The 20,542-nt window shown below is 43.6% G+C and overlaps 1 protein-coding gene across 1 annotated transcript in view; it reads left to right on the forward strand.

Moving 5' to 3' along the window:
• The window catches only part of MAD1L1 (MAD1 mitotic arrest deficient-like 1 (yeast)), a 412,943-nt gene that overhangs the window by 174,346 nt on the left and 218,055 nt on the right, over window positions 1-20,542 (forward strand). Inside the window, exon 12 of the mRNA XM_014946202.1 lies at window positions 18,467-18,607. Coding sequence (XP_014801688.1) covers window positions 18,467-18,607 — 141 coding nt within the window. The remainder of the gene's footprint in view (window positions 1-18,466; window positions 18,608-20,542) is intronic.

Genomic DNA, 20,542 nt, shown 5'->3' on the forward strand with positions numbered 1-20,542 from the left:
AGCAGCTGTCTTTCTCCTTCCCCGTGGGAAGTTGTGGTGGGTAAATAACATGGAAATTCATTTGATGATGGAGACATTAGAGGTTGGCATGGACAATTAATTTGTTATTAGACAGAATTAATTTTATTTGATCCTTACATGGTTCTGTTGCTGCATATAAATTCGACAGCTTGACGAGTTCGCCTGCGAGCGCAGCTCTGCTCAGGCTGCTGAAGGATGGCTTTTTTACAGCTGGGAGATGAGGAGCAGCTCCTTTCCTCACCTCTGAAGCAGGGATTACAGGGAAGTCCTTGGCTTCATGCTGCCAGAAGTCATTTTGGGGTTTGTCACCCAAAACTTGTGCTTTTCTGCACAGCCTGTCCAACATGGTGCTGTGGAAGGGGTGGGCCCCCTTCTCCTCTCCTCTCCCCAAAGTCAATGCTCCCATCATTCTCTTTGCTCGGAACTGGTTTGAAAACAAAGTTACTGAAGCTAAATCAGCAGCAAATGAACTGTAGAAGAAAGCAAAAAGCTTTTTGCTTGTGAATGGTTTCCTTGTGCGAGTTCTTTGCTCATACGAGAGACTGAACGAAGTATCAGTGGCTACAGGTAGAACTCTTGATCTTCCTCTCCAGAGGGATGATCTCCTTGGTGTCACATCTCCAGAGGGTTTTCATCTCCTTGCAGTGTCTCGAAGCAGCACTTTCATATTTCCTCCTTTATTCCTACAGTTCAAAACCGTGTTCTGGTGGATTCTGGTAGGTACTCATCATTTCTTCTGCAAGGATAGTTAGAAAGAAATTAGACCTCCTTCTGTCTTTCATGGCTTGGGCATGTCAAGCATTTGGAGCACGTGTAACAGGAACACTTGGGGAATGTTCATACTTGTTAACATCTCTACTTTCTTTTCCTGTTTCTGGTTTTGCCTTTCTCTGGTGTGACTTCAGGAAAGGCAGCGTCTCAGAAGTGACTGCACAAGTGCCATAATACTTCCCTAAACAGAGCTGGTGTGTAGCTGATAAACACATTTTTAAGGTTTTTTTTTGGTTTTCATAAGAATGACCTAATCCCTGGGAAGATCCTCAGAGAGAGGCTTGAAAAAGGTCTGTGTTTTTGCTCAGTTATTCTAAGCTGAAGCTGCTGAATGACCTCAACCACAACATCTTGTGGGGCAGCATCAGTTTCCCCTTCTGGAAGATGGAGGTGGTGATGCCCAACTTCCAAAATAAGCTGGTTTTAATAGTGACTGCTAAAAAGTACAGCATAAAAACCTAAATGTAGTCCTGCACTTCTGTACTGCCAACTGGAAGAGTTCCATGAACAAATTACTTAAAACAGTGTCCTCATAAGACATCTGCTTTTGCATATATTATACTGCATTTTTCCTCCTGCTTCTCTTCTTGTCTTAATTGTCTCTGCTCCAGTTTTCCCCAGACTGGGGAGTCTCTCCTTGTGCTGGATCAGTGAACTAAAGAGAAAAGTTTTTGAAAATGGGACCAAGGATAAAAGCAGGGAGTATGTTCAGCTAGGAACCGTAAAGGAATATGCAAATGTCTTAAAGAGGGTACCAAATTCAATTATTTTTGTTAACCGGTGAGATCAGAAGAGGAATCAATTATAACGTGCCCATATCTTTCTTTGTGAGCTGCATGGTGAAAATTTCAATTGCATTTTAAAGTGGCCGTGCCGGGAGACAGTGGGTATGAACCAGGAAGACACTGATGTCATCTCCAAGTGGCAGGGAAATAAGAAACTTGCACCCCTTGACAGTAATTTAAAAAGTGAATGGGAGAAATGCAGTTTAACTATTCCCACAATAAATGAAAAAGTAGGAGAAACTGAGGGATAAAAATCACACCTCTTGGAGAAATTCAGGGCTAGACTTGGCATGCGTTGTTGGAGATGATTTAGCAGTAATTAAATAGGCTCTGACATAGAGCGTTAGATTGGAGATGAGAAGAAAGGAAAAAAAAATTAATAATTTCCTGACTGCCCATTAGCATGCCAGGTCCTGAGCAGGACTAGTCTGAGAGTGGCAGGAAAGCAAGCATTAGGGGGGAGCAACTGTCCTCCCCTTTTAACAAGCTCTGGGTCCAGGCTGGGCAAGTGCTGACGGGTGGCTCAGACTGTCATTTCTTGGCCAGTGGCTGTTTAAAATGTTCTGGGAACAGCCACGATAGAGACCACATGAATTTTCTTACCCTTGAATGCAGAATTTAAGCCCAGCTCCTATTTATTTCCCATCTCTGGCTGTGCCTGGGGGGTTATCCCCCGTTAGCTGATCTGGCCCTGGAGTGTGTCCGTCCCCGGTGCCGGGGCTCCTGCCACCCCCAGAAACTGCCACCAAAGCTCATCCCTGAAATTGTGCAAATATCATGGAAAAAACTTCCCTCGCAGCTGGCGTTTGCCTCTCGGGCTGTGCTGGTGTGCACAACAGCATCCTGCTTATAAACAACGTCAGGTTAGTTATGATGTGCTCCCCTGGTGTTAGAAACAGCAGCCGTATCCATCAGGCACCCCTCATTCCACCATCAGGATTTAAAGCCCCTCCGGAGACCCCCCCGTTTCCCCGTGGGGCTGGGGAGAAGGCTCCTGCTGTTTGGAGCACGGGAGGGAGCAGCTTCCCTTTTCTCTCTGCTCCTTGGAGCAGCGGGTTAAATTGTCTAATAACATTCCATTTGAAGCTTTTGAAGTGTTTTTTTATTGTCAAAAATATTCGTTAAGCATGAAATATGTATGTTTGAAGCGCACGAATGGTGACTTTGGAGAAGAATGACAGTGTTTGACTCGGGTTGGTGGCTGATGTTAAAGAGACAATTACATATGGTTTGTGAAATCGAGAGAGCAGTCTCTGCTGAGAGCGGGACCTGCGGGGTTTAATGGTGCTCCCGGGGCTTATTATTGCTAATAAAGCAATATCTGATATCGGCGTTTGCCTGGTCAGAGCCCCCATCAGCGATCCAGTGCCTGCACTGGGAGCAGCTGGTTCCTTCTGGGGCCACAGGAGGAGACGGGGAGAAGATCCTTCTAAAGAAGTTCATTTGTTACGCTGCTGGGGTTTGGTTTCTAGTGTTAAACTGTTGAGAAAGGAGAAAATTTGACTAGGTATGTTCTTTTAGAAGCACACAAGCTTTAAATGGAGATTAATTCCTTTATTTGCTCGTGTTCCTCTCAAGTTTTTAAAATTTTATGTAAACTTTAATTTCTTTTGAGGTGAAAACTTCAGAGCTCCCTAGTTTTCAAGCTATTTATTCTTTTCTTGTATTCCTCCTTCGTACATGCTGAACTGATGGGGTTTTCTTCTTCCTTTCCCATACATCCAAAACCTAAATACAGTTATGGTTTCCATCTTGTGTCCTCTGGAGAAACAGGGCTTTATATGATCTTCACCACAGCCTGCACGGGGAGGGCTTTTCTGTTAGTACCGTGTTTGATTTTAAACTCAAAGCTTTAGGGCTGGGTGTTAAATTTTAGGTGTATGGGATGACCTGTGGGATCTGCAAGTACAGAATATTAATAAAATTTGGGGCCTGAGCCAGCAGGAGACCAGAGGCACTTCTTTCTCCTCCGCTTTGATTTCTGGCGTGGCTCTGCGGGTCTCCTGTGCTTTCCTTCATGGTGGCTGGCCCTTGGTTTTCAATTACAAAGTGATTTCTTGTCCTTAATCCCCGTCTCATCCGTCCCTGGCTCTTCTTCCAGTCAGGTCTGGGTAACTCTGGGTGAGATACAGCGGTTCCTCTCCGTTTCAAGAGACGAATGGATATTTATTAACTATCGAGTGAAATGGTAAAAAGTAAGAGGGAAGAACTGCACAAGCGAATACTGTGGAGAAACACATCTTCAAATATGTAAATCCTGCTCCAGAGGAAGAAGCAATAATTTTTTTGCCTAATATTGTGCTTATAGGCTTAGGAGATCATTTCTAGCAACTCTGTTCATCCTTCCAAGGCGCTGCCCCAGCAGCTGAGAGGCTGGTGGCCTGTGCTTTGGCGTCTCCTCCCTCTGTGCCCATCACTCCTGGTGTCCTTGGAGCCAGGGGGAAGCCAAAGGAGGGAGGTGGGAGGCAGTGAGGGAGCCTGAGCTGGGTGGGATGGAAATTCCTCTGGATGGAGCTCTCTGCTGGAGCTCGGTGTGGTCAGTGAGGACATGCCTTTGGGAGACCTCATCTATTCAGATCATTAGGAGGTACATCTGTATTTCACAGGTACATCAACTGCTTGTACCTTCTGCGTGATGTGTCAGAAGTGCCACTAGAGGATATTACGTGATGATCTAAACCGGAGTGTGATCAGAAATTGGAGACTTCTAAAGATGGAGAAAATTTGACTAGGTATGTTCTTTTAGAAGCACACAAGCTTTAAATGGAGATTAATTCCTTTATTTGCTCGTGTTCCTCTCAAGTTTTTAAAATTTTATGTAAACTTTAATTTCTTTTGAGGTGAAAACTTCAGAGCTCCCTAGTTTTCAAGCTATTTATTCTTTTCTTGTATTCCTCCTTCGTACATGCTGAACTGATGGGGTTTTCTTCTTCCTTTCCCATACATCCAAAACCTAAATACAGTTATGGTTTCCATCTTGTGTCCTCTGGAGAAACAGGGCTTTATATGATCTTCACCACAGCCTGCACGGGGAGGGCTTTTCTGTTAGTACCGTGTTTGATTTTAAACTCAAAGCTTTAGGGCTGGGTGTTAAATTTTAGGTGTATGGGATGACCTGTGGGATCTGCAAGTACAGAATATTAATAAAATTTGGGGCCTGAGCCAGCAGGAGACCAGAGGCACTTCTTTCTCCTCCGCTTTGATTTCTGGCGTGGCTCTGCGGGTCTCCTGTGCTTTCCTTCATGGTGGCTGGCCCTTGGTTTTCAATTACAAAGTGATTTCTTGTCCTTAATCCCCGTCTCATCCCTCCCTGGCTCTTCTTCCAGTCAGGTCTGGGTAACTCTGGGTGAGATACAGCGGTTCCTCTCCGTTTCAAGAGACGAATGGATATTTATTAACTATCGAGTGAAATGGTAAAAAGTAAGAGGGAAGAACTGCACAAGCGAATACTGTGGAGAAACACATCTTCAAATATGTAAATCCTGCTCCAGAGGAAGAAGCAATAATTTTTTTGCCTAATATTGTGCTTATAGGCTTAGGAGATCATTTCTAGCAACTCTGTTCATCCTTCCAAGGCGCTGCCCCAGCAGCTGAGAGGCTGGTGGCCTGTGCTTTGGCGTCTCCTCCCTCTGTGCCCATCACTCCTGGTGTCCTTGGAGCCAGGGGGAAGCCAAAGGAGGGAGGTGGGAGGCAGTGAGGGAGCCTGAGCTGGGTGGGATGGAAATTCCTCTGGATGGAGCTCTCTGCTGGAGCTCGGTGTGGTCAGTGAGGACGTGCCTTTGGGAGACCTCATCTATTTAGATCATTAGGAGGTACATCTGTATTTCACAGGTACATCAACTGCTTATACCTTCTGCATCATGTGTCAGAAGTGCCACTAGAGGATATTACGTGATGATCTAAACCGGAGTGTGATCAGAAATTGGAGACTTCTAAAGATGCAGCAGTAGTATTTTCTTCACATATACACATTCATTATGTATATCTGGAGCCAATCTGATTCACTCGTGTTCAACTAATAGCTTTTTCCCCAATTTACTTCTTGACTTAAGTGAGTATTAATCATAAACTGTTTCATTAGTAACTGATTTGATTCAGGGGGGAAAAAAGTTGAAAAGATTTGACGTGTGCTATAAAATTTGCACTACTTCTTCCCTGGACTGGAGGCAGGTGTTTTTCACAAGGAGTCTTTTGCCTTGATTGTTAAAGTTGTGCGTGTGTGTGTCTGGCATCCCTGATGTGCACGGGGAAAATAGAGGCAGAAACTTATCACTCGCTGCTTTTTGGGTGCCTCTCTTCTTACCCTCAATAAAGTGAAGGCTCCTCGTGGATTAGTGACCATGGGCAGCGTCTTGGAAAATAGAGGCAGAAACTTTCCACTCGCTGCTTTTTGGGTGCTTCTCTTCTTACCCTCAATAAAGTGAAGGCTCCTCGTGGATTAGTGACCATGGGCAGCGTCTTTGAGGCTGTCTGATAAAGACAACACAGCAGCCATGCTTTCTTTTAGTGGGCTCATGTGTGTTGTTCTTGGAGGTGAAATAACAGAGACAGGTTGGGAAAATAATACTGGCAAGTGAAATAGGAGCAGCGTTGTGGAGTAAGTCGGGGAGAGGGATTGTGAAGTGATCACAAATTCTAACTGAGCCATTTGTTCTTGTTGCCTTTTCTCTTCGTCTCTAAACCCACCTTTTTTTGTGCTTGTGGTATCGAGTGATTTTATGTTGATTGTGGAGGCTTTTTTGAACAAGGTGGTAAGGTGGATGGTAAGGATGCTGTTAAAGTAATTTAAAATGACTCCTGAGAGCAGGGAACAGGGTGAATAGCAGGATCTGCCCTGGGCTGGAGGAGAATGGAGTTTGAGCTGTTCATGAACCTGCTTAGAAGAATCCCATGGGATGTGCTCCTGGAGCGCCGGGGGATCCAGGAGAGCTTGGGCTGGGGGGAGAAGATCTTCAGAGGAGTTTTCAAACCTCAACCCTTGTGTCTGAGTCTGTCTATTGCTGTAAGAGACTATTGAAAATAGTGTCAACTCCTGGAGCGTTCCTTGGTGAGATAAAGCTGTATTTGAGAAAGATTGTACTGAGTCAGGAGAGTACTGGGCAGATTTATTTAAGGCACTGAGAGACATATCATTATTTATTAAATCATTTATTAATAATTATATTAAATTATTTATTAAATAATATAATGCTTTTTCACAAGTGGAAGCAGAAGAACCAAATACAGCAACACTTATGTGACTTCATTTTAAATTTCTTAAGTAAAATTTAGAATAATAAAAATAGCTCTGATGGTATTTCCTGACACATCACAATGCACTTTTTTCCAGAGACGGGACATACGGTTGGATTTGATCATCTTAAAGGTCTCTTCCAACCATAATGATTCTATGAAATTTGGTGATGAGTGTTGTGTGCTTCAATATTGCTGGGCACATGGGTCTGTTCTCACCTTTTTGTCTTCTTGAGGACTTCCAGGATTGCAAACTAAATATTCTGTAATGTACGGTGGATTGAATGTCCTTTGGATTGTCTTTCTGGTGCGTGGATGTAGGAAAGGAGAAATTTTAACTTGAGTGTTTCCAAGTTATCCAGAATGTTCTGCTCTGTGGAAGTAGGAGTTCATCTTCATCATTAACTCTCTGCTATTTCCCAGCTCTTTCCCTGATGTTACGTGGCAGGAGGAGACTTCTTCCCTCTGCATCTTTCATTTTGACAATAATTTTTGTGATTAGACCATATTCTACTCACTTTGAAGTTCTGCCTGCAAGTAGAGAAGCCCTTTTGTTGATCAGTGTGAAAGCAAACCAGTGCTTTTAGTTCACAACAAGGTAGAACTGTGGTTCTGCACTTTATTGCTCTGAGGTTTTGTTGAAAATAAAATGTAAATAAATAGAAGCGTGCAAAATTTTGTTGTCACATTTTAATTAAAAGACTGATGAATGTCTCTGTTTTATATGTTTAATCATCATTCTCTTTCAGATGTATATGATGAATGCTTTTCCTAAATAATGGTTTTCTCCTGATAAACTGATTTTTTCCCCACTTGTTTTTAATGAAGCGTGACTTCAGTGCTTCACGTTTTGTTTAATGGTTTGAGCATAACGTTCTTGATGTCAGAGCAGTTCGGAGGAAAGATTTTGTTGACTTAATATTGCAGAGGCAGCGGAGAGGGAACGGAGGAGGGAACGTCGTTTTGTCTGCGAGAATTAACCCATCCTCTGGTGACACTGGAAAAGGAAGGTGTTTGCTGGGTGGCAGCTAATAAATTGTAGGCTATTTTAAGGTAATAGTTTCATTTCTGAAATTTGGGGAAAGCTATGTATGTCAGCTGTTATCCTAAGAGCTGGAGGTTGGTTCTTGGCTGTAGACAGGTATCTGCTTCTCTTCTGTTCTCTGCCAGGTGTAGGTGAGGAGGTTATTGCCTTCTGCCTTCCCAAACTGGACATCGCTGGGCTTTTCCCATCCCTTGGCTCAGCAGCTTTTGGGAGAGCATCTTGTCCTGCTGCTCTGGTGATGGGAAGAGAGAACAAACTAATCTTAAAAAAAAAAAAAACTTGAGGTGGTGTTGCTTGGTAGAGTTTGTGTTTTTAACCTTTTTAGGTGGTTTATATACTTAAAGCGTTAAAATGGTTGTTCATTCACGTTTTCCAAGGGTGCAAGTTACAACTCACAACCCACATCGTATGGGTTCTGTGAAATGGGGGTTCTGTGATGTGAAATTAGTATTTTGACCACATCCAAGTAAATCTGACTTCAAAGTAATGGCTTATTATTGCTTTGCCCTAGATACACTGTTGGGTGGGATTCAATAAGCTGTCCCTTAAGCCAGCCCAGTCTTACTGTCAGGAACAAGGTTTGGGTGGGAAACGACCCTTTATGGGTATTATTATTTCAAAAAGAATATGTTTATTTATCCTTTTGCCTTATAGATGACGTAGTATGGAATGTGCACACTGTGCTTCCTGGAGTTAACAAATCATTTTATGGTTTTTGGCCAACAGCTTGAGTATCTGGATGTGGTTTTTATGGGTGGACTCGTTGGGGTTTTTACCCTCTGTGTTCTGCCCAGAAGCCCACGGTATTCGTGGATCCACCATGGGCTTCCAACAGTTGTTATAGAGAAGTGAAAACATTTTAACCCCAACATATAGTGGGCAGAAAGGCTTTTTGTATGGATGCATTTACAGAATCATAGACCGGTTTGGGTTGGAAGGGTTTGTATGGAGCATAGATGAGATAGTATGGAGTTTGCACACTGTGCTTCCTGTACTTAACAAATCACTTTATGGTTTTTGGCCAACAGCTTGAGTGTCTGGATGTGGTTTTTATGGGTGGACTCATTGGGGTTTTTACCCACTGTGCTCTGCCCCAGGGTGGATCCACAAATACTGTGGGCTTCTGGGCAGTTCCCTGGTAGTTATGGGACAGGAATTGAAGGAGAAGTGAAAACATTTTAATCCCAACATATAGTGGGCAGAAAGGCTTTTTGTATGGATGCATTTACAGAATCATAGACCGGTTTGGGTTGGAAGGGACCTTTAAAGAACATCCAGTTCAACCCCCTGCCATGGGCAGGGGCATCTTCACAGTCCAACCTCCCACCATGGGCAGGGGCGTCTTCAATCAGATCAGGTTGCTCAGAGCCCCATCCAATTTGTCCTGGGATGTTTCCAGAGATGGGGCAGGCGTTCACCACCCTCAGCATAAAAACTTTCCTTATAGGGGTTCACCCACCACCCTCAGCATAAAAACTTTCCTTATATCTTGTCTAAATCTCCCCTCTTAGTTTAAAACTATTATCTCTTGTCCTCTCAGCCCAGGCCCTGCTAAAAAGTTTGTCAACCCTGTGGCTGGCCAGTTTGATCAGACCCGATGTGGGGATTTGCAGTGTGGGTGCTGTGAGTGTCTGTCTGTCTGTCTGTCCTCTTCCAAAGGACGGGTGGCCAAGCTGGGTCCACTCTGCCCACGGGAATCCCTTAAGGGCAACGGAGATCTGCTCTGGGCCACCTCGGAGATAACACAATGGATGATTTCTGAAACTCCTATTGAACTCACTGCGGGTGGCCAAGCTGGGTCCACTCTGCCCACGGGAATCCCTTAAGGGCAACGGAGATCTGCTCTGGGCCACCTCGGAGATAACATGATAAATGATTTCTGAAACTCCTATTGAACTCACTGATCTTTTATAGCCTGGAGGTAGTAGAGGGAATGATTTATGAATGAAATAAAATATGGGAAATTATTCATATTTTCTAATAAAACAGTCAGCTGAGGTATATTCTCAAGCATGAACTAAAAGCCCCGTTTCTTTGCCTTTTTCCAAAAGCCATGGCTGCCACATTTCTAGAGTTGTTGACACGTCGGAAAGGGACCAAGACATTACTTTTTGAGTTCAATGGAATGTGCTGTGTTGAGCTGATGGGATGAACTCAGGTCTCTGATTTTTCCGTCCTCTCACAGTCTGCTGCAAGGGCTTTCCCCTCCTGCTTCATCCTCCTTCACCCCGGCAGCGGAGCAGGATGGTGCTGCCGTTCCTCCTCCTTTATTTTTGCAGAGCAAAACAGGCTTAGAGCACAGTTCAGTTCACTTTTCTCCCAACTTGATGATATTTAAGCGGTTAAAACTGCAGGAAACTGGCTGTTAAGAGATTTAAAGGCCAATATCTGGGTTACTTAGTAGGCAGGAGGAAAAAGAAATCCAAGGGTAGGGAATGAAGATGGGGCTGAATTTTCCATGCTGTAGACACTGGCAGAATAGAAGAATCTGATGCCCCCTCACAAACACTTTATTTTCAGGGCTGAATAAGGCTGCTGCTTTTTTATTATTATTTTTATTTTTTGAATGGATGAATAGAAGATTAGTTTTCTCTTACCAGTAAGTAAGGATGAATACATTTCCTTGACAGTTCTATGCCTCTACCAGCAATGGTGATGTAGTGGCTAGATTGAAGAAGGTATGGTATTACTTTTTTTTTTTTTTTTTAATAAGAAATGACTGGTTTTCAAATGTGAACTGTGCCCAGGGGTGTCAGACAGCGAGTGGCCTCTGAGCTTCACCCTCCTGCGAGATTGCCACCGCCTGAGCTGCGGGGCTGAGAGAAATGGCAGAAAGAGGAGAGGGTTTTTTTGAATGAAGAGATGAGAAATAAACACCGAGGGAGAAGAAACGAGCTTGTGCTAGAGCCAGGCAGCGGTGAGCGTTCCGCTAGAAGGGAGTTAAATGAAGAAAAAAAAAAAAAAAAAAATCATAAAATTATTTCCCGGCAGCAGGAGGTTAGGAAACATAACTAAACATGTTAAACTCGCTGTGAAGCAAGAGGACCCCGGGGGTATTTTAGTCAGATAATATTTAGTTTGCTGCAGTGTCAGTTGTATGATTGCTTGTCAGCTGGCATATGGATGTGCTATAAGCAAAATGAGGCTTTTAGAGACCGTGCACAATTTTCCTAAGGATAGTAAGCAGGGGATTTATCAGAGACAGATTAAAAGAGTTACAGTGGATTTATTTGCTCTGGTCCATTGCCAGGATATAAGGCAAGCTGAGCCCTCTGCAGAGAAGCGTTGGGGGTGAGGGATGAGCTTGAAAGGAAGAAGTATAAATCTGGGGGAGAACGTATGGAATAGAAGAGTCTATAAGCTGCACAGGTATTTGTAAGTGTGCGGTTAAAGCTGCCTGCTGAATGTTTGCCAGAGGAGCAGTCAGATTGCAGAACCTCTCCAGAATTTGAGAAAAGATGGTTGGGAAGCTGAGTGTCCCTTGTTCTGGCCACCTCAAATTAGCCTTTGATGGTCTTTCTCAGGCTCTCTGCCTGGTTGTGTCCTCTTCTCACTGCAGTTTGCCCAGGCTTCCAATGTTGAGTGGAAAGTTGGTGTTCAAGCTTAATGATACCATTCCTTTCCTGGAAAGAAAATAGCTCTGTTATGAGAGTATCAGAAAAAGCATTGAAAACCATCAGTTGTGGAGAAACGATGGGAGAGGGGGATGTTTTATTCCTGGTGAGCAGGTGGTTACTGAGTACATCGGTCTTTCTGACCTCTCTTCCACCTATTCAGGCTAGACAGGGATGGAGGTACTTGGACTTACAAAGACTAAATATTTCATTTTTGTTGGAGAAGCTTCTTTCTTAGGGCACAAAACATCTGAAGGGCTTCTTTACAGGTTAAATCCATCTTTAGATTCCTGTGACAGCCTTATATTGGCTTGAGGGGCAAAAATTCAAGCAGAGCATTGATATATAGAAAGCCCCATTCAAGAGGTAAAAATATTTTGAAAAAACATTCTCTAACATTCTTCTTGTCAGCGCAAGGGTGGTGAAATCTGCTGGATGTTTTTATTTTTATGGAGTTAACATGCTTTTTTGTAAATGCTGTTTTAATTGAGGTCTTGAGTGGAAAGTCAATGGTGTGTATATACATATGTGTCTGCAGTCAGTTCTAATTTGCAAAGTAATGTGAAAATAGGTCAGCCACAGAGAGAAATGTTGAGAAATGGCTGTAGCTGAGAAGGAAGCTGTTTGGAGGTTTGGGAATAGAAAATTTTGGTTTAAAGGTGATTAGTACTAAAGCTAAGGGTGGTAAGAGAAAGGGGAGCCATTTGCCCTCTGGTGATAGTAGGGATTGCTGTAGACAGGGAAGATCTGAAAAGTTTCTGGTAATGTAATTTTTGCTGGTTTTGGTTTGTGGTTTTTTTTTTTTTTTTGGCATAGAACTCTTGGGGGTTTTGTCTGTTCTGGAAGACTCGATTGAGCCATGCCTCAAGAGGGTCGGGAGTTGAGGGCATGGAGCTCCTTTAGATGAGTTCCCATAACAGCAAAGTCTGACCAAATGCTGCCATCAGGCCCCCATTTCTTGGTCTTCCTCTTGCTGACACTTTGTTTTGACTTTTTCCCCCCCATTTTCCATAAGACAGTGGGATGTGAATTTAGAAGAGAGAAGTCTAATTACAATGTAAGGCTCAGTGATCTATCAATTCCTTGTCAGTTCCTCCAGCCATTGGATTGGGGCAGAACCTGTTAATTGTTGGTAGCTCCTTCCGTGTGTGTTCCCTGGTGGACGCTTTTCCATGGTTTGTGGGGCAGCTGCCCCCATCCCCATGAGCAGGAGGTAGGATGCGCGTGTGTCCTCTGAAGGAGGTGGAGATGGGGCTTTGGGAAGGGGTAGATGCCAACCACCGCTGGTGGCTCTGGTGCTGCACAACGGGCAGGGCTCCTGCTTGGCTTTCAGGAGTTTTGGCGCCTCCATGCAAATTCATTTCTCTAAATTACAGAGGTGCTGTTGAATTGTAATCCTCCTCTTTGATAAACACATCACTGAAGTTGAGATTTATCACATTTATTGTTTGCCTTTATTCAGTAGACAAGTTACCTGTCAGAGAAAGAAATTAGACTGGTTTGATATTATTCATATTAAGGCTCAGTTGATTGTTTCTTGTCCCTAATTCTTCTCTAGCTGCTTGCAATTTGATTGTTAATGTTTTCTTCAAGTATTTTTATGAGGTACCAAAATGTTGCAGTGATTTATAATTGCCTGAGCCTGTATCTTCTCATCCATCCTTCTTTTAAAAAGGTTGGCTCTGTTCCTCTGTCCTATTTTCAGGGCCTGTCCTGCCATTTGTGAGTTCATCAAACACAGTTGCTCGTGGGCCAAAGATCACTGTGATTAATTTTTGAAATATCTTAGGGATATATTTTGTCAATAGATCCTGACACGGTCACATTTTTTTTATATATTTAATACAGAATATTTAAGTATTCTTCACTTATTCTGACTATATTTAGGTTTATGTTCCCATAACCTCACACTGCTGATTTTACTGATTTTAAACATCTGGTCAAGCCCCAGTTACCATCTCCCTTTTTCTGCCTCTCTATTTGTATGGCTTAAAGCAGGAAAGCATAGACCTCTCTTACGCAGCCATCTTTCTCTTTTATTTGTGTTTTTACAAGGAATAGTTAGCTAAATTACACCTGATTGCAAATAGCATCTGTTTGATGTTGAAGCTCCGTATTCTTTCTTCAGTCTTGAAATTTTCTCTTATTACAACTAATTTGGAGTTAGGAGTCTGGAGAGGAAGAGGAGGGGCAAATCTTGCCACTGATTTCCTATAATGAAGCAGTCTATTAACATTCTCCAAAAATTATCATTAATTAAAAAAAAAAAAAAAACCAACACTCATCTAATGCTAAGAACAGGAATATTTCTGTGCCATCAAGAAAGCACCGAGTGGGAAATATCATTATAATTCCACTTGAGGAAGTCTGTCTCCTCTGCCAGGCTCTACCCCGCGCAGAAGGGAGGGAGCGAGCGAGCCCTGCCTTTGGGTTGGGGATTAATAGTTGAAGTTCATTGGCGTGGAAATAAAGCAGATTTCACTGTGACAAGAATCTGTCATTAAAAAGCCATTATGGGAAGGGACCGGCACGATTCCTGCTCTTTCATTGTTAATGACAAAACAATCTGTTCTTTAAAAAAGAAAAACAAAAAAACAAACCCATATTTTCTTTCAGAGAACGGTGTAAGAGACTTACCAGAACAGAAGCCGGGTGAAGAGAGGCAGCTGAAAGATTTATTGATCAATAAACCAGACAATTACAGCTTGTTTATAAAAGGAAAAAAAAAAAAAACAACAACCAACCAAACCTGGGCCCTGCGAGCAACACGGAGACTCTAATAATGATAACTCTGGCATCCAGCTTGAAACGATAAAAGTCAATAGGAAGATATAGGATTTCAATAAAATTATGACACTAGATAAACTTTACCCCAGGAACAAATTTTCCCTGGGTGTGTGACTGACTTCAGTTAGATTTGTAACTTTAATTTCTTTCTTATTGATTTTTTCTTTTCTTCAACTAATTAGAAAGCCCGTGGTGAATTGTGTGTGTGGATGTTTGAGGAGGGGCTAACGAGCAGCAGCAGGGCCTGGGTTTAGATGTATGTATATACATGTCTGATGGCTTTTTTAATTCTTTTGGCTATATATATTTACTCTTCAGTTGTTTCCAATACACAGCTGGGAGTCATTTTCATGGGATTAGCTCTGGTTTGTGGTTTTCCTTTTAGTTACTTAGGCGACAGCGGGAGGCATGTTCTTTTGGCGCGTTGGCTGGTGCTGGCAGAAGGAAGGAAAAACCATTCAACCTTTGAAGAAAAAATAACTATCCTTCCTCTTTTTAAACTTGCATCTCCTCAAACACCAGAGTTTGCTGTGGGGCATTAATTTCCTAGGCTTATAATGAGCATCAAACCCAAATATTCTGCTTTTTGGACATGTTTAGAGTAAGCTCATTTCTGTTCTGGTGCTGATTTGAAGCTGGTCAAGGTAGAGGGTGCCTGGAAATGGGGGTGTGAGGTCCCCGGGGAGTTTGCAGAGGTTCCCTGTGCTGGGAAAATGTTGGAAATTCCCAGAGGGATCACTTTTAAGTAATTCTGATGATTTGTCTCCTGATAGAAAGCAGGAAAGCAGAGGTGTTGGAAGAAGGTTGCAGAGGGCACGTGAAAATCCCTGGGGAGGTTTTTGATGGGGTTTGGGGAATATCCTGTTGAGTGGGATGAGGAGATACTGCAGCAATTACTAAATTAGTATTACATTTTAGAGAATCTTTTTAGACGGAGATCTTCTCGACAAGAACTTCTGTTTCCTGCCAAACTAACAAGATCTTTAGGAGGGAGGGAAAAGCTTTCAGTAAGTGCTCTTGATGGGGAGGAATTTGAAAAAATGGAGCTGGGGACCGCTTGCTGGAAGCTGAGATTTGATTTCATTACAGTATTAACGTTGAGAAATAATTATAGAGGAGAACTAAACTCCAGCATCAAGTGTTTAATTGTACCACCCTTTATTTCAGCTTTTCAGCACTTTTTTCCCCCCCAGTACAGCTTGTGTTGTATTTATGGTCCATGTGTTGTTTTTTTTTTTCCTTGAGAAGTTTACCCTTCCTTTTCCCCCCCTGCATACAGCTTGTGTTTTATTTATGGTCCATGTGTTGGTTTTTTTTTTTTCCTTGAGAAGTTTACCCTTCCTTTAAGAGAAGGGCTTTGAAGGGCAAGGTCTGTAGTTGATTTTAGGGGAGAGACAGCCTGAGGGGATGTCCTGCTCCTGTGCAATTTTCCCATCCTAACCTGAAAGTTGAAGTTTGTCCTCCTCACAGCCCAACAGCCCAGGGAAGGGCTGGGATCTTGCCGGGGACGATTTGAGTGACCTAATATTCAGCAGTTAATTGGAAGCCAAGTGTGATGGGAATTGCCAGGGGTCCTGTTTGCTGTTGGAAAAAACACTGAGGATTTTGGGACTGCCCTGCCATAACAGAGGGAATGTTGTGGTGGGAAATGATCATGTCAATGAAAGGTGCTCAGTACAAAATGAGATCACATCAATGAAAGATGCTCAGTAGAAAGTGGGAATTGCTGGGGGTCCTGTTTGCTGTTGGATAAAACACTGAGGATTTTGGGACTGCCCTGCCATAACGGAGGGAATGTTGTGGTGGGAAATGATCACATCAATGAAAGATGCTCAGTAGAAAATGAGGGTAGTAGAGCAGTTAGGAGGACAGAGGAAGAGGATGCTGTAATTGCAGGTCTAATTTCAACAACACATGAGGATGAAACCAATCCCTTTGCTAAACGTTCTCTTCTGTGCTCTGGATGATGATTCTTCAATAAAAGGGGAATGAAAGTCATTCCCTGGGCAAAGGCAGCCCTGTCTCACGGAGGGTGCACTGGGCAGATGGGTGATGCCTGTGCCAAGGGGGAGGATGATGATGGAGCAGCTCCGTACTGCTGCCATTCTGCTAAACCAGTTTGTTACAAAGCCGGTGTGGTTTTGCTGTGGTGTTGCTGGGTCTGGGTTTATCCTTGTGCCATAACATGGAAGTATTTCTTTTCATATACCTGTCAAGCAAAAAATTCCTTCTAAATTATGACAAACCCGTTCTTTCCTTGGAAAAGTATTTCTCTTCACCCAGACCTCAGCAAGGAGCTAGTAACACCTTCTAGTACTATTTATGTTAAAACCTGTGGTTTTCTCTATTATTTGATTATCCCTGTTCCTTCAGTCTGGGGCTGTGCTTTGGTCTGGAGGTCCTTTACCTGCTGAGCAAGCCCACCCTCTTGGCTGACCTTTCAATCTGAGCTGTGCTCTGCTCACACACTGCCCCTCTGGCAGTGCCCCTCGTCGTCTTCTCACACCTTCAATGTTCCTTCCCTTCTCCACACACACACACTCTTTCACTCTTTGACCTTTAGATTTTGAAGGAGGAGATAACCTTTGTAACGGGCTCGAGCGGTTACCATCACCCTCACTTTCTGAAATATGTGTTTTGTTGGGATGTGAGGGAAAAGGATATTTTTTTCTTACCCTGCCAATTCATGATTTCCCCAAGCAGGGTCCCAGCGAAGCGTTTCAGGCTCCCAGTTCAGCGGTGGCAGTGGTCTGGTCGGGGTGTGACCTGCACAGCTATAAACCTGAGCCATCTCCTCCTCATATTTTGGATTTTTGCGGGGGCAGAATTCACCCGAGAGAACTGGAGATGTTCTGTGAGAGGATGAGGTAGCAGCACTGTAAGGTTTCCATGGAGTTTTTCCTCTCAGGCTTTATGTGAGGGGCCTTTGCCTCTTCGACCCTCTTCCATAGCCTCCAAAACATCAAGGCTCTTCCATGTAGCCAAAAATTAAAACACTTCCTCAGCTGCCTAATCCCTGGGTGCATATTGGGCTGCAAATGGTAATCTCCTTAAAACACACCTGACTTTTTGGAATTTTCAGCCTTTTGTCCCCATTCTTCCTCTCTGCCAGTGCCTCGGAGGGAGGTGTGAGGTGCTGTCTGAAGTTGGGGACGCGGCGGGAAATACTTCAACCAGGGGACCCTCCCAAAAAAGTTCTACCTTTAACTTTCAGGCCAAGCTTTGTACTTGGGAGCACGAACACTCTCAGGATCCTTCTTTTTGTCTTTCTCTGCCAATGCTCGGTTACAGTTGCCAGCCAAGAGTGAAGGGAGCCAAACGCATTGTCTGCGAGATATTAACCTCTGAAAAAATATTTATTATAAACACCAAGTGTCGCGGCGTTTAACAAGTGATAAGTCACATACCATTTGGAGGATATTTGTTCTCAGCCACTTTGTTCGTTGTCAAATCTGTTTCATTTCTGTTGTGACAATTCTGTTCCTTCATTGCTGGAACTCTTTGGCAGGAAAAATGTCAAGAACTATGCTAAATATTTTGCTGGAGAAACCCATTCAGCCATGTTGAATGAGAATAACGTCTCCAAAAAGAAGGCAGACTCTGTTTTCAGTTGCCATCTGCTTGTTAGAGTGTGTGCCTGTCGCTTTCCTGCGAGGGATGTGTGATTTTTATATACACAAGACAGTCCAATTTTTCAGTTTTCGGAGCAGGAAAACATATTTTATTAGACCTGTGTGTTCATGTCTGTGGTGTGATGCTGGTATGAAGATGTTGAGTGTACATCCCTCAGTGTTTCTTTGCCATAGAAAAGAACAATGGGTAAAAATCATAGAATCATAGAATGGTTTGGGTTGGAAGGGACCTCAAAGAGCATCTAGTTCCAACCCCCCTGCCCTGGGCAGAGACACCTCCCACCAGAGCAGGTTGCTCAAAGCCACATCCAGCCTGGCCTTGAACCCCTCCAGGGATGGGGCAGCCACAGCTTCTCTGGGCAACCTGTTCCAGTGTCTCACCACCCTCAGAGTAAAAAATTTCTTCCTGAGATCTGATCTGAATCTTTTTTCTTCCAATTTAAAACCGTTTCCCTTTGTCCTATCATTACCCTTCCTGGCAAAGAGTCCCCAAAATGTCAAATATCATTCTGGGAAGCCTCTCCTCGGAGTGAGATCCGGAGCTTTATCCCTAAAACTGGTTTGTGTTTTCCCCGACAGGAGCGGGACGGGATGCGAGCCATCCTGGAGTCGTACGACAGCGAGCTCACCCCGGCCGAGCACTCGCCCCAGCTGAGCCGGCGCATGCGGGAGGCGGAGGAGATGGTGCAGAAGCTGCACGCTCATAACGCCGAGCTGGAGGTAATAAAAAAGCATCAATCCTCTCACCCTCTCACCCCGGGGGTGAAGGAGTTGAGACCTTTCAGATTGAATTGCCTGGGGATGTGACCTGCCCTCACAGAAAAGAGATTTGCAAAATTCCGACTTCAAAATTCCGAGATCAATAAGACCCACGTGGTGTTATTCCGTGCCTGAAGCTGGTGGGAGCTGAGAATAATCATCTTTGGGGTGTGATGAGTCTGCTTTGTCACCCCACCACATCGCTGCTCCTAACACAACTGTCCCTGTGGGGCACAGGTTTGTGCAAAGGGACAATGGAGTGGGGCAAGTGTGGTGTCTTCTCGGTGGTCCAGTCTAAGTGATTCACTACATCATGGGTGTAGCAAGGGTTTTCTGTGCACAGGGTGAATGAGTGTGTGTTTGTAAAAGCACACGTCAAAGTTGTCGTCTTTGTTTAACCCCTTGTTCTCCCACACTTTACTCCAAGGGTTGAAGAAGTAAAGTGTGTGTCTGCCGTTAGTTCTTCACTTGGCATTGGACCTGAACCCCCCAGAATGCCCATAACTATTACATGCTTCTTGCTAGGTTTTCTCTAAGAAAAAAACTCATTCTTTCCGAAGATAGAAGTATTTCTTGCAGGAATCCTTCTATTATTTTTAGTTCTCTTTTTGAAAACTTGTAATCTGAACTGGGACTGTGATGAGGTAAGTGTTAACGTGCGTTTGCCAAGTGGTTCCCTCTTTGCTGTTGTACGTTGTCATAGAGGAACAGGCTGTATGGTCATGGTGGAAATATTCAGAATATGTCTGTGATCTTAAAGCCTGGCAGTTTTATTGCACAGGCTTTACAATAACTCTAAATATGCGGGTTTTCCTTTCTTCCCATCTAGTTCCACCATCGTATAGATTTATAGATGCCATAATTCAAATGGAGTAAAGCTTGTAGAAATGGATGCTGCTCAGTTCCTGTTCAAGCCATAGAGTGGATCATCCCACTGTGCACAAACCTCCTTTTTGCTTCTGGCATCCTTAAAAATGCTCTTTTCTTGTGTTTGTGGTGACTTCAGTCAGGCACCACTGGCTCCAGTGACCTTTGAAGCCTCAGCGAGCAGAGTGGCGTTGTGTGGTGTAGATCCCTCTCATGGCATAGATCCCCTTCATCCCTGTTTCTCAGGAAAGGAATTCTATGAAGTTTTGGGTGAGTTGATAGAGAAATTGGCTGGGAACAGCAGATGAAATGGAAATTTGCCTGAATTTGTCTGGCTCAGAATGCCTCTCTGTGTTGTCTTTTGCTCACCGTATTGCTTACCACCAGAGGTAGGATTAGACAACAGTGACAGAAGGTAAAATATCCACCTATCACTTTATTTTCTTTGTTGTTCCCAACAGTGGTGCTGGGTTGTTGGAGGGAGATTCCTGGAATTGTTTCATGGAATAGGTCAAGTGTGCGTGGCGTCTTTGGGCAATAGCAAATGACCTTTTCTTCTTCAGGTGGAAGCATGGAAGAGGGTGGGAACAGATTGCTGCATCCCTTTATTTATAGAAAAACAAACTATAAGTTTGTTTTCATGGATATGGATTAAGGGCTACATGGAAAATTTCAGAGAGGAGCTGTGTTCTCTGGAGGTTTGTTTTGTGTGATGTCAACCTTTAAGCCTTTCAAAGACTTTGCTGGAAGCAGGATTCAAAGACCTGATATTCCCCTTGTAAAGTAAAATTTTACGCTTCACTTGTTTGTGTTTGCCTTTCTGACTGCAGCGTCGGCTGCTGCATCCCATGTTTTTTGGAATTTGGGGGGAAAGCTTTTTTTTTTTTTTTTTTTCCCCCTGTTAAAAACCTGAAAACTGGAGAGGGAAATTGAGGTGGAGGCAAGACTCCTGGTGTCTCATCTTCTGGAGCAGCAGCTGTAATCAACTGCCTGTAGATCAAAGAACTGGTCGATAGCAGCTATTAATAA

Source organism: Calidris pugnax, unplaced genomic scaffold (assembly GCF_001431845.1).
Source record: "Calidris pugnax isolate Ruff unplaced genomic scaffold, ASM143184v1 scaffold123, whole genome shotgun sequence".
NCBI lineage: Eukaryota > Metazoa > Chordata > Aves > Charadriiformes > Scolopacidae > Calidris > Calidris pugnax.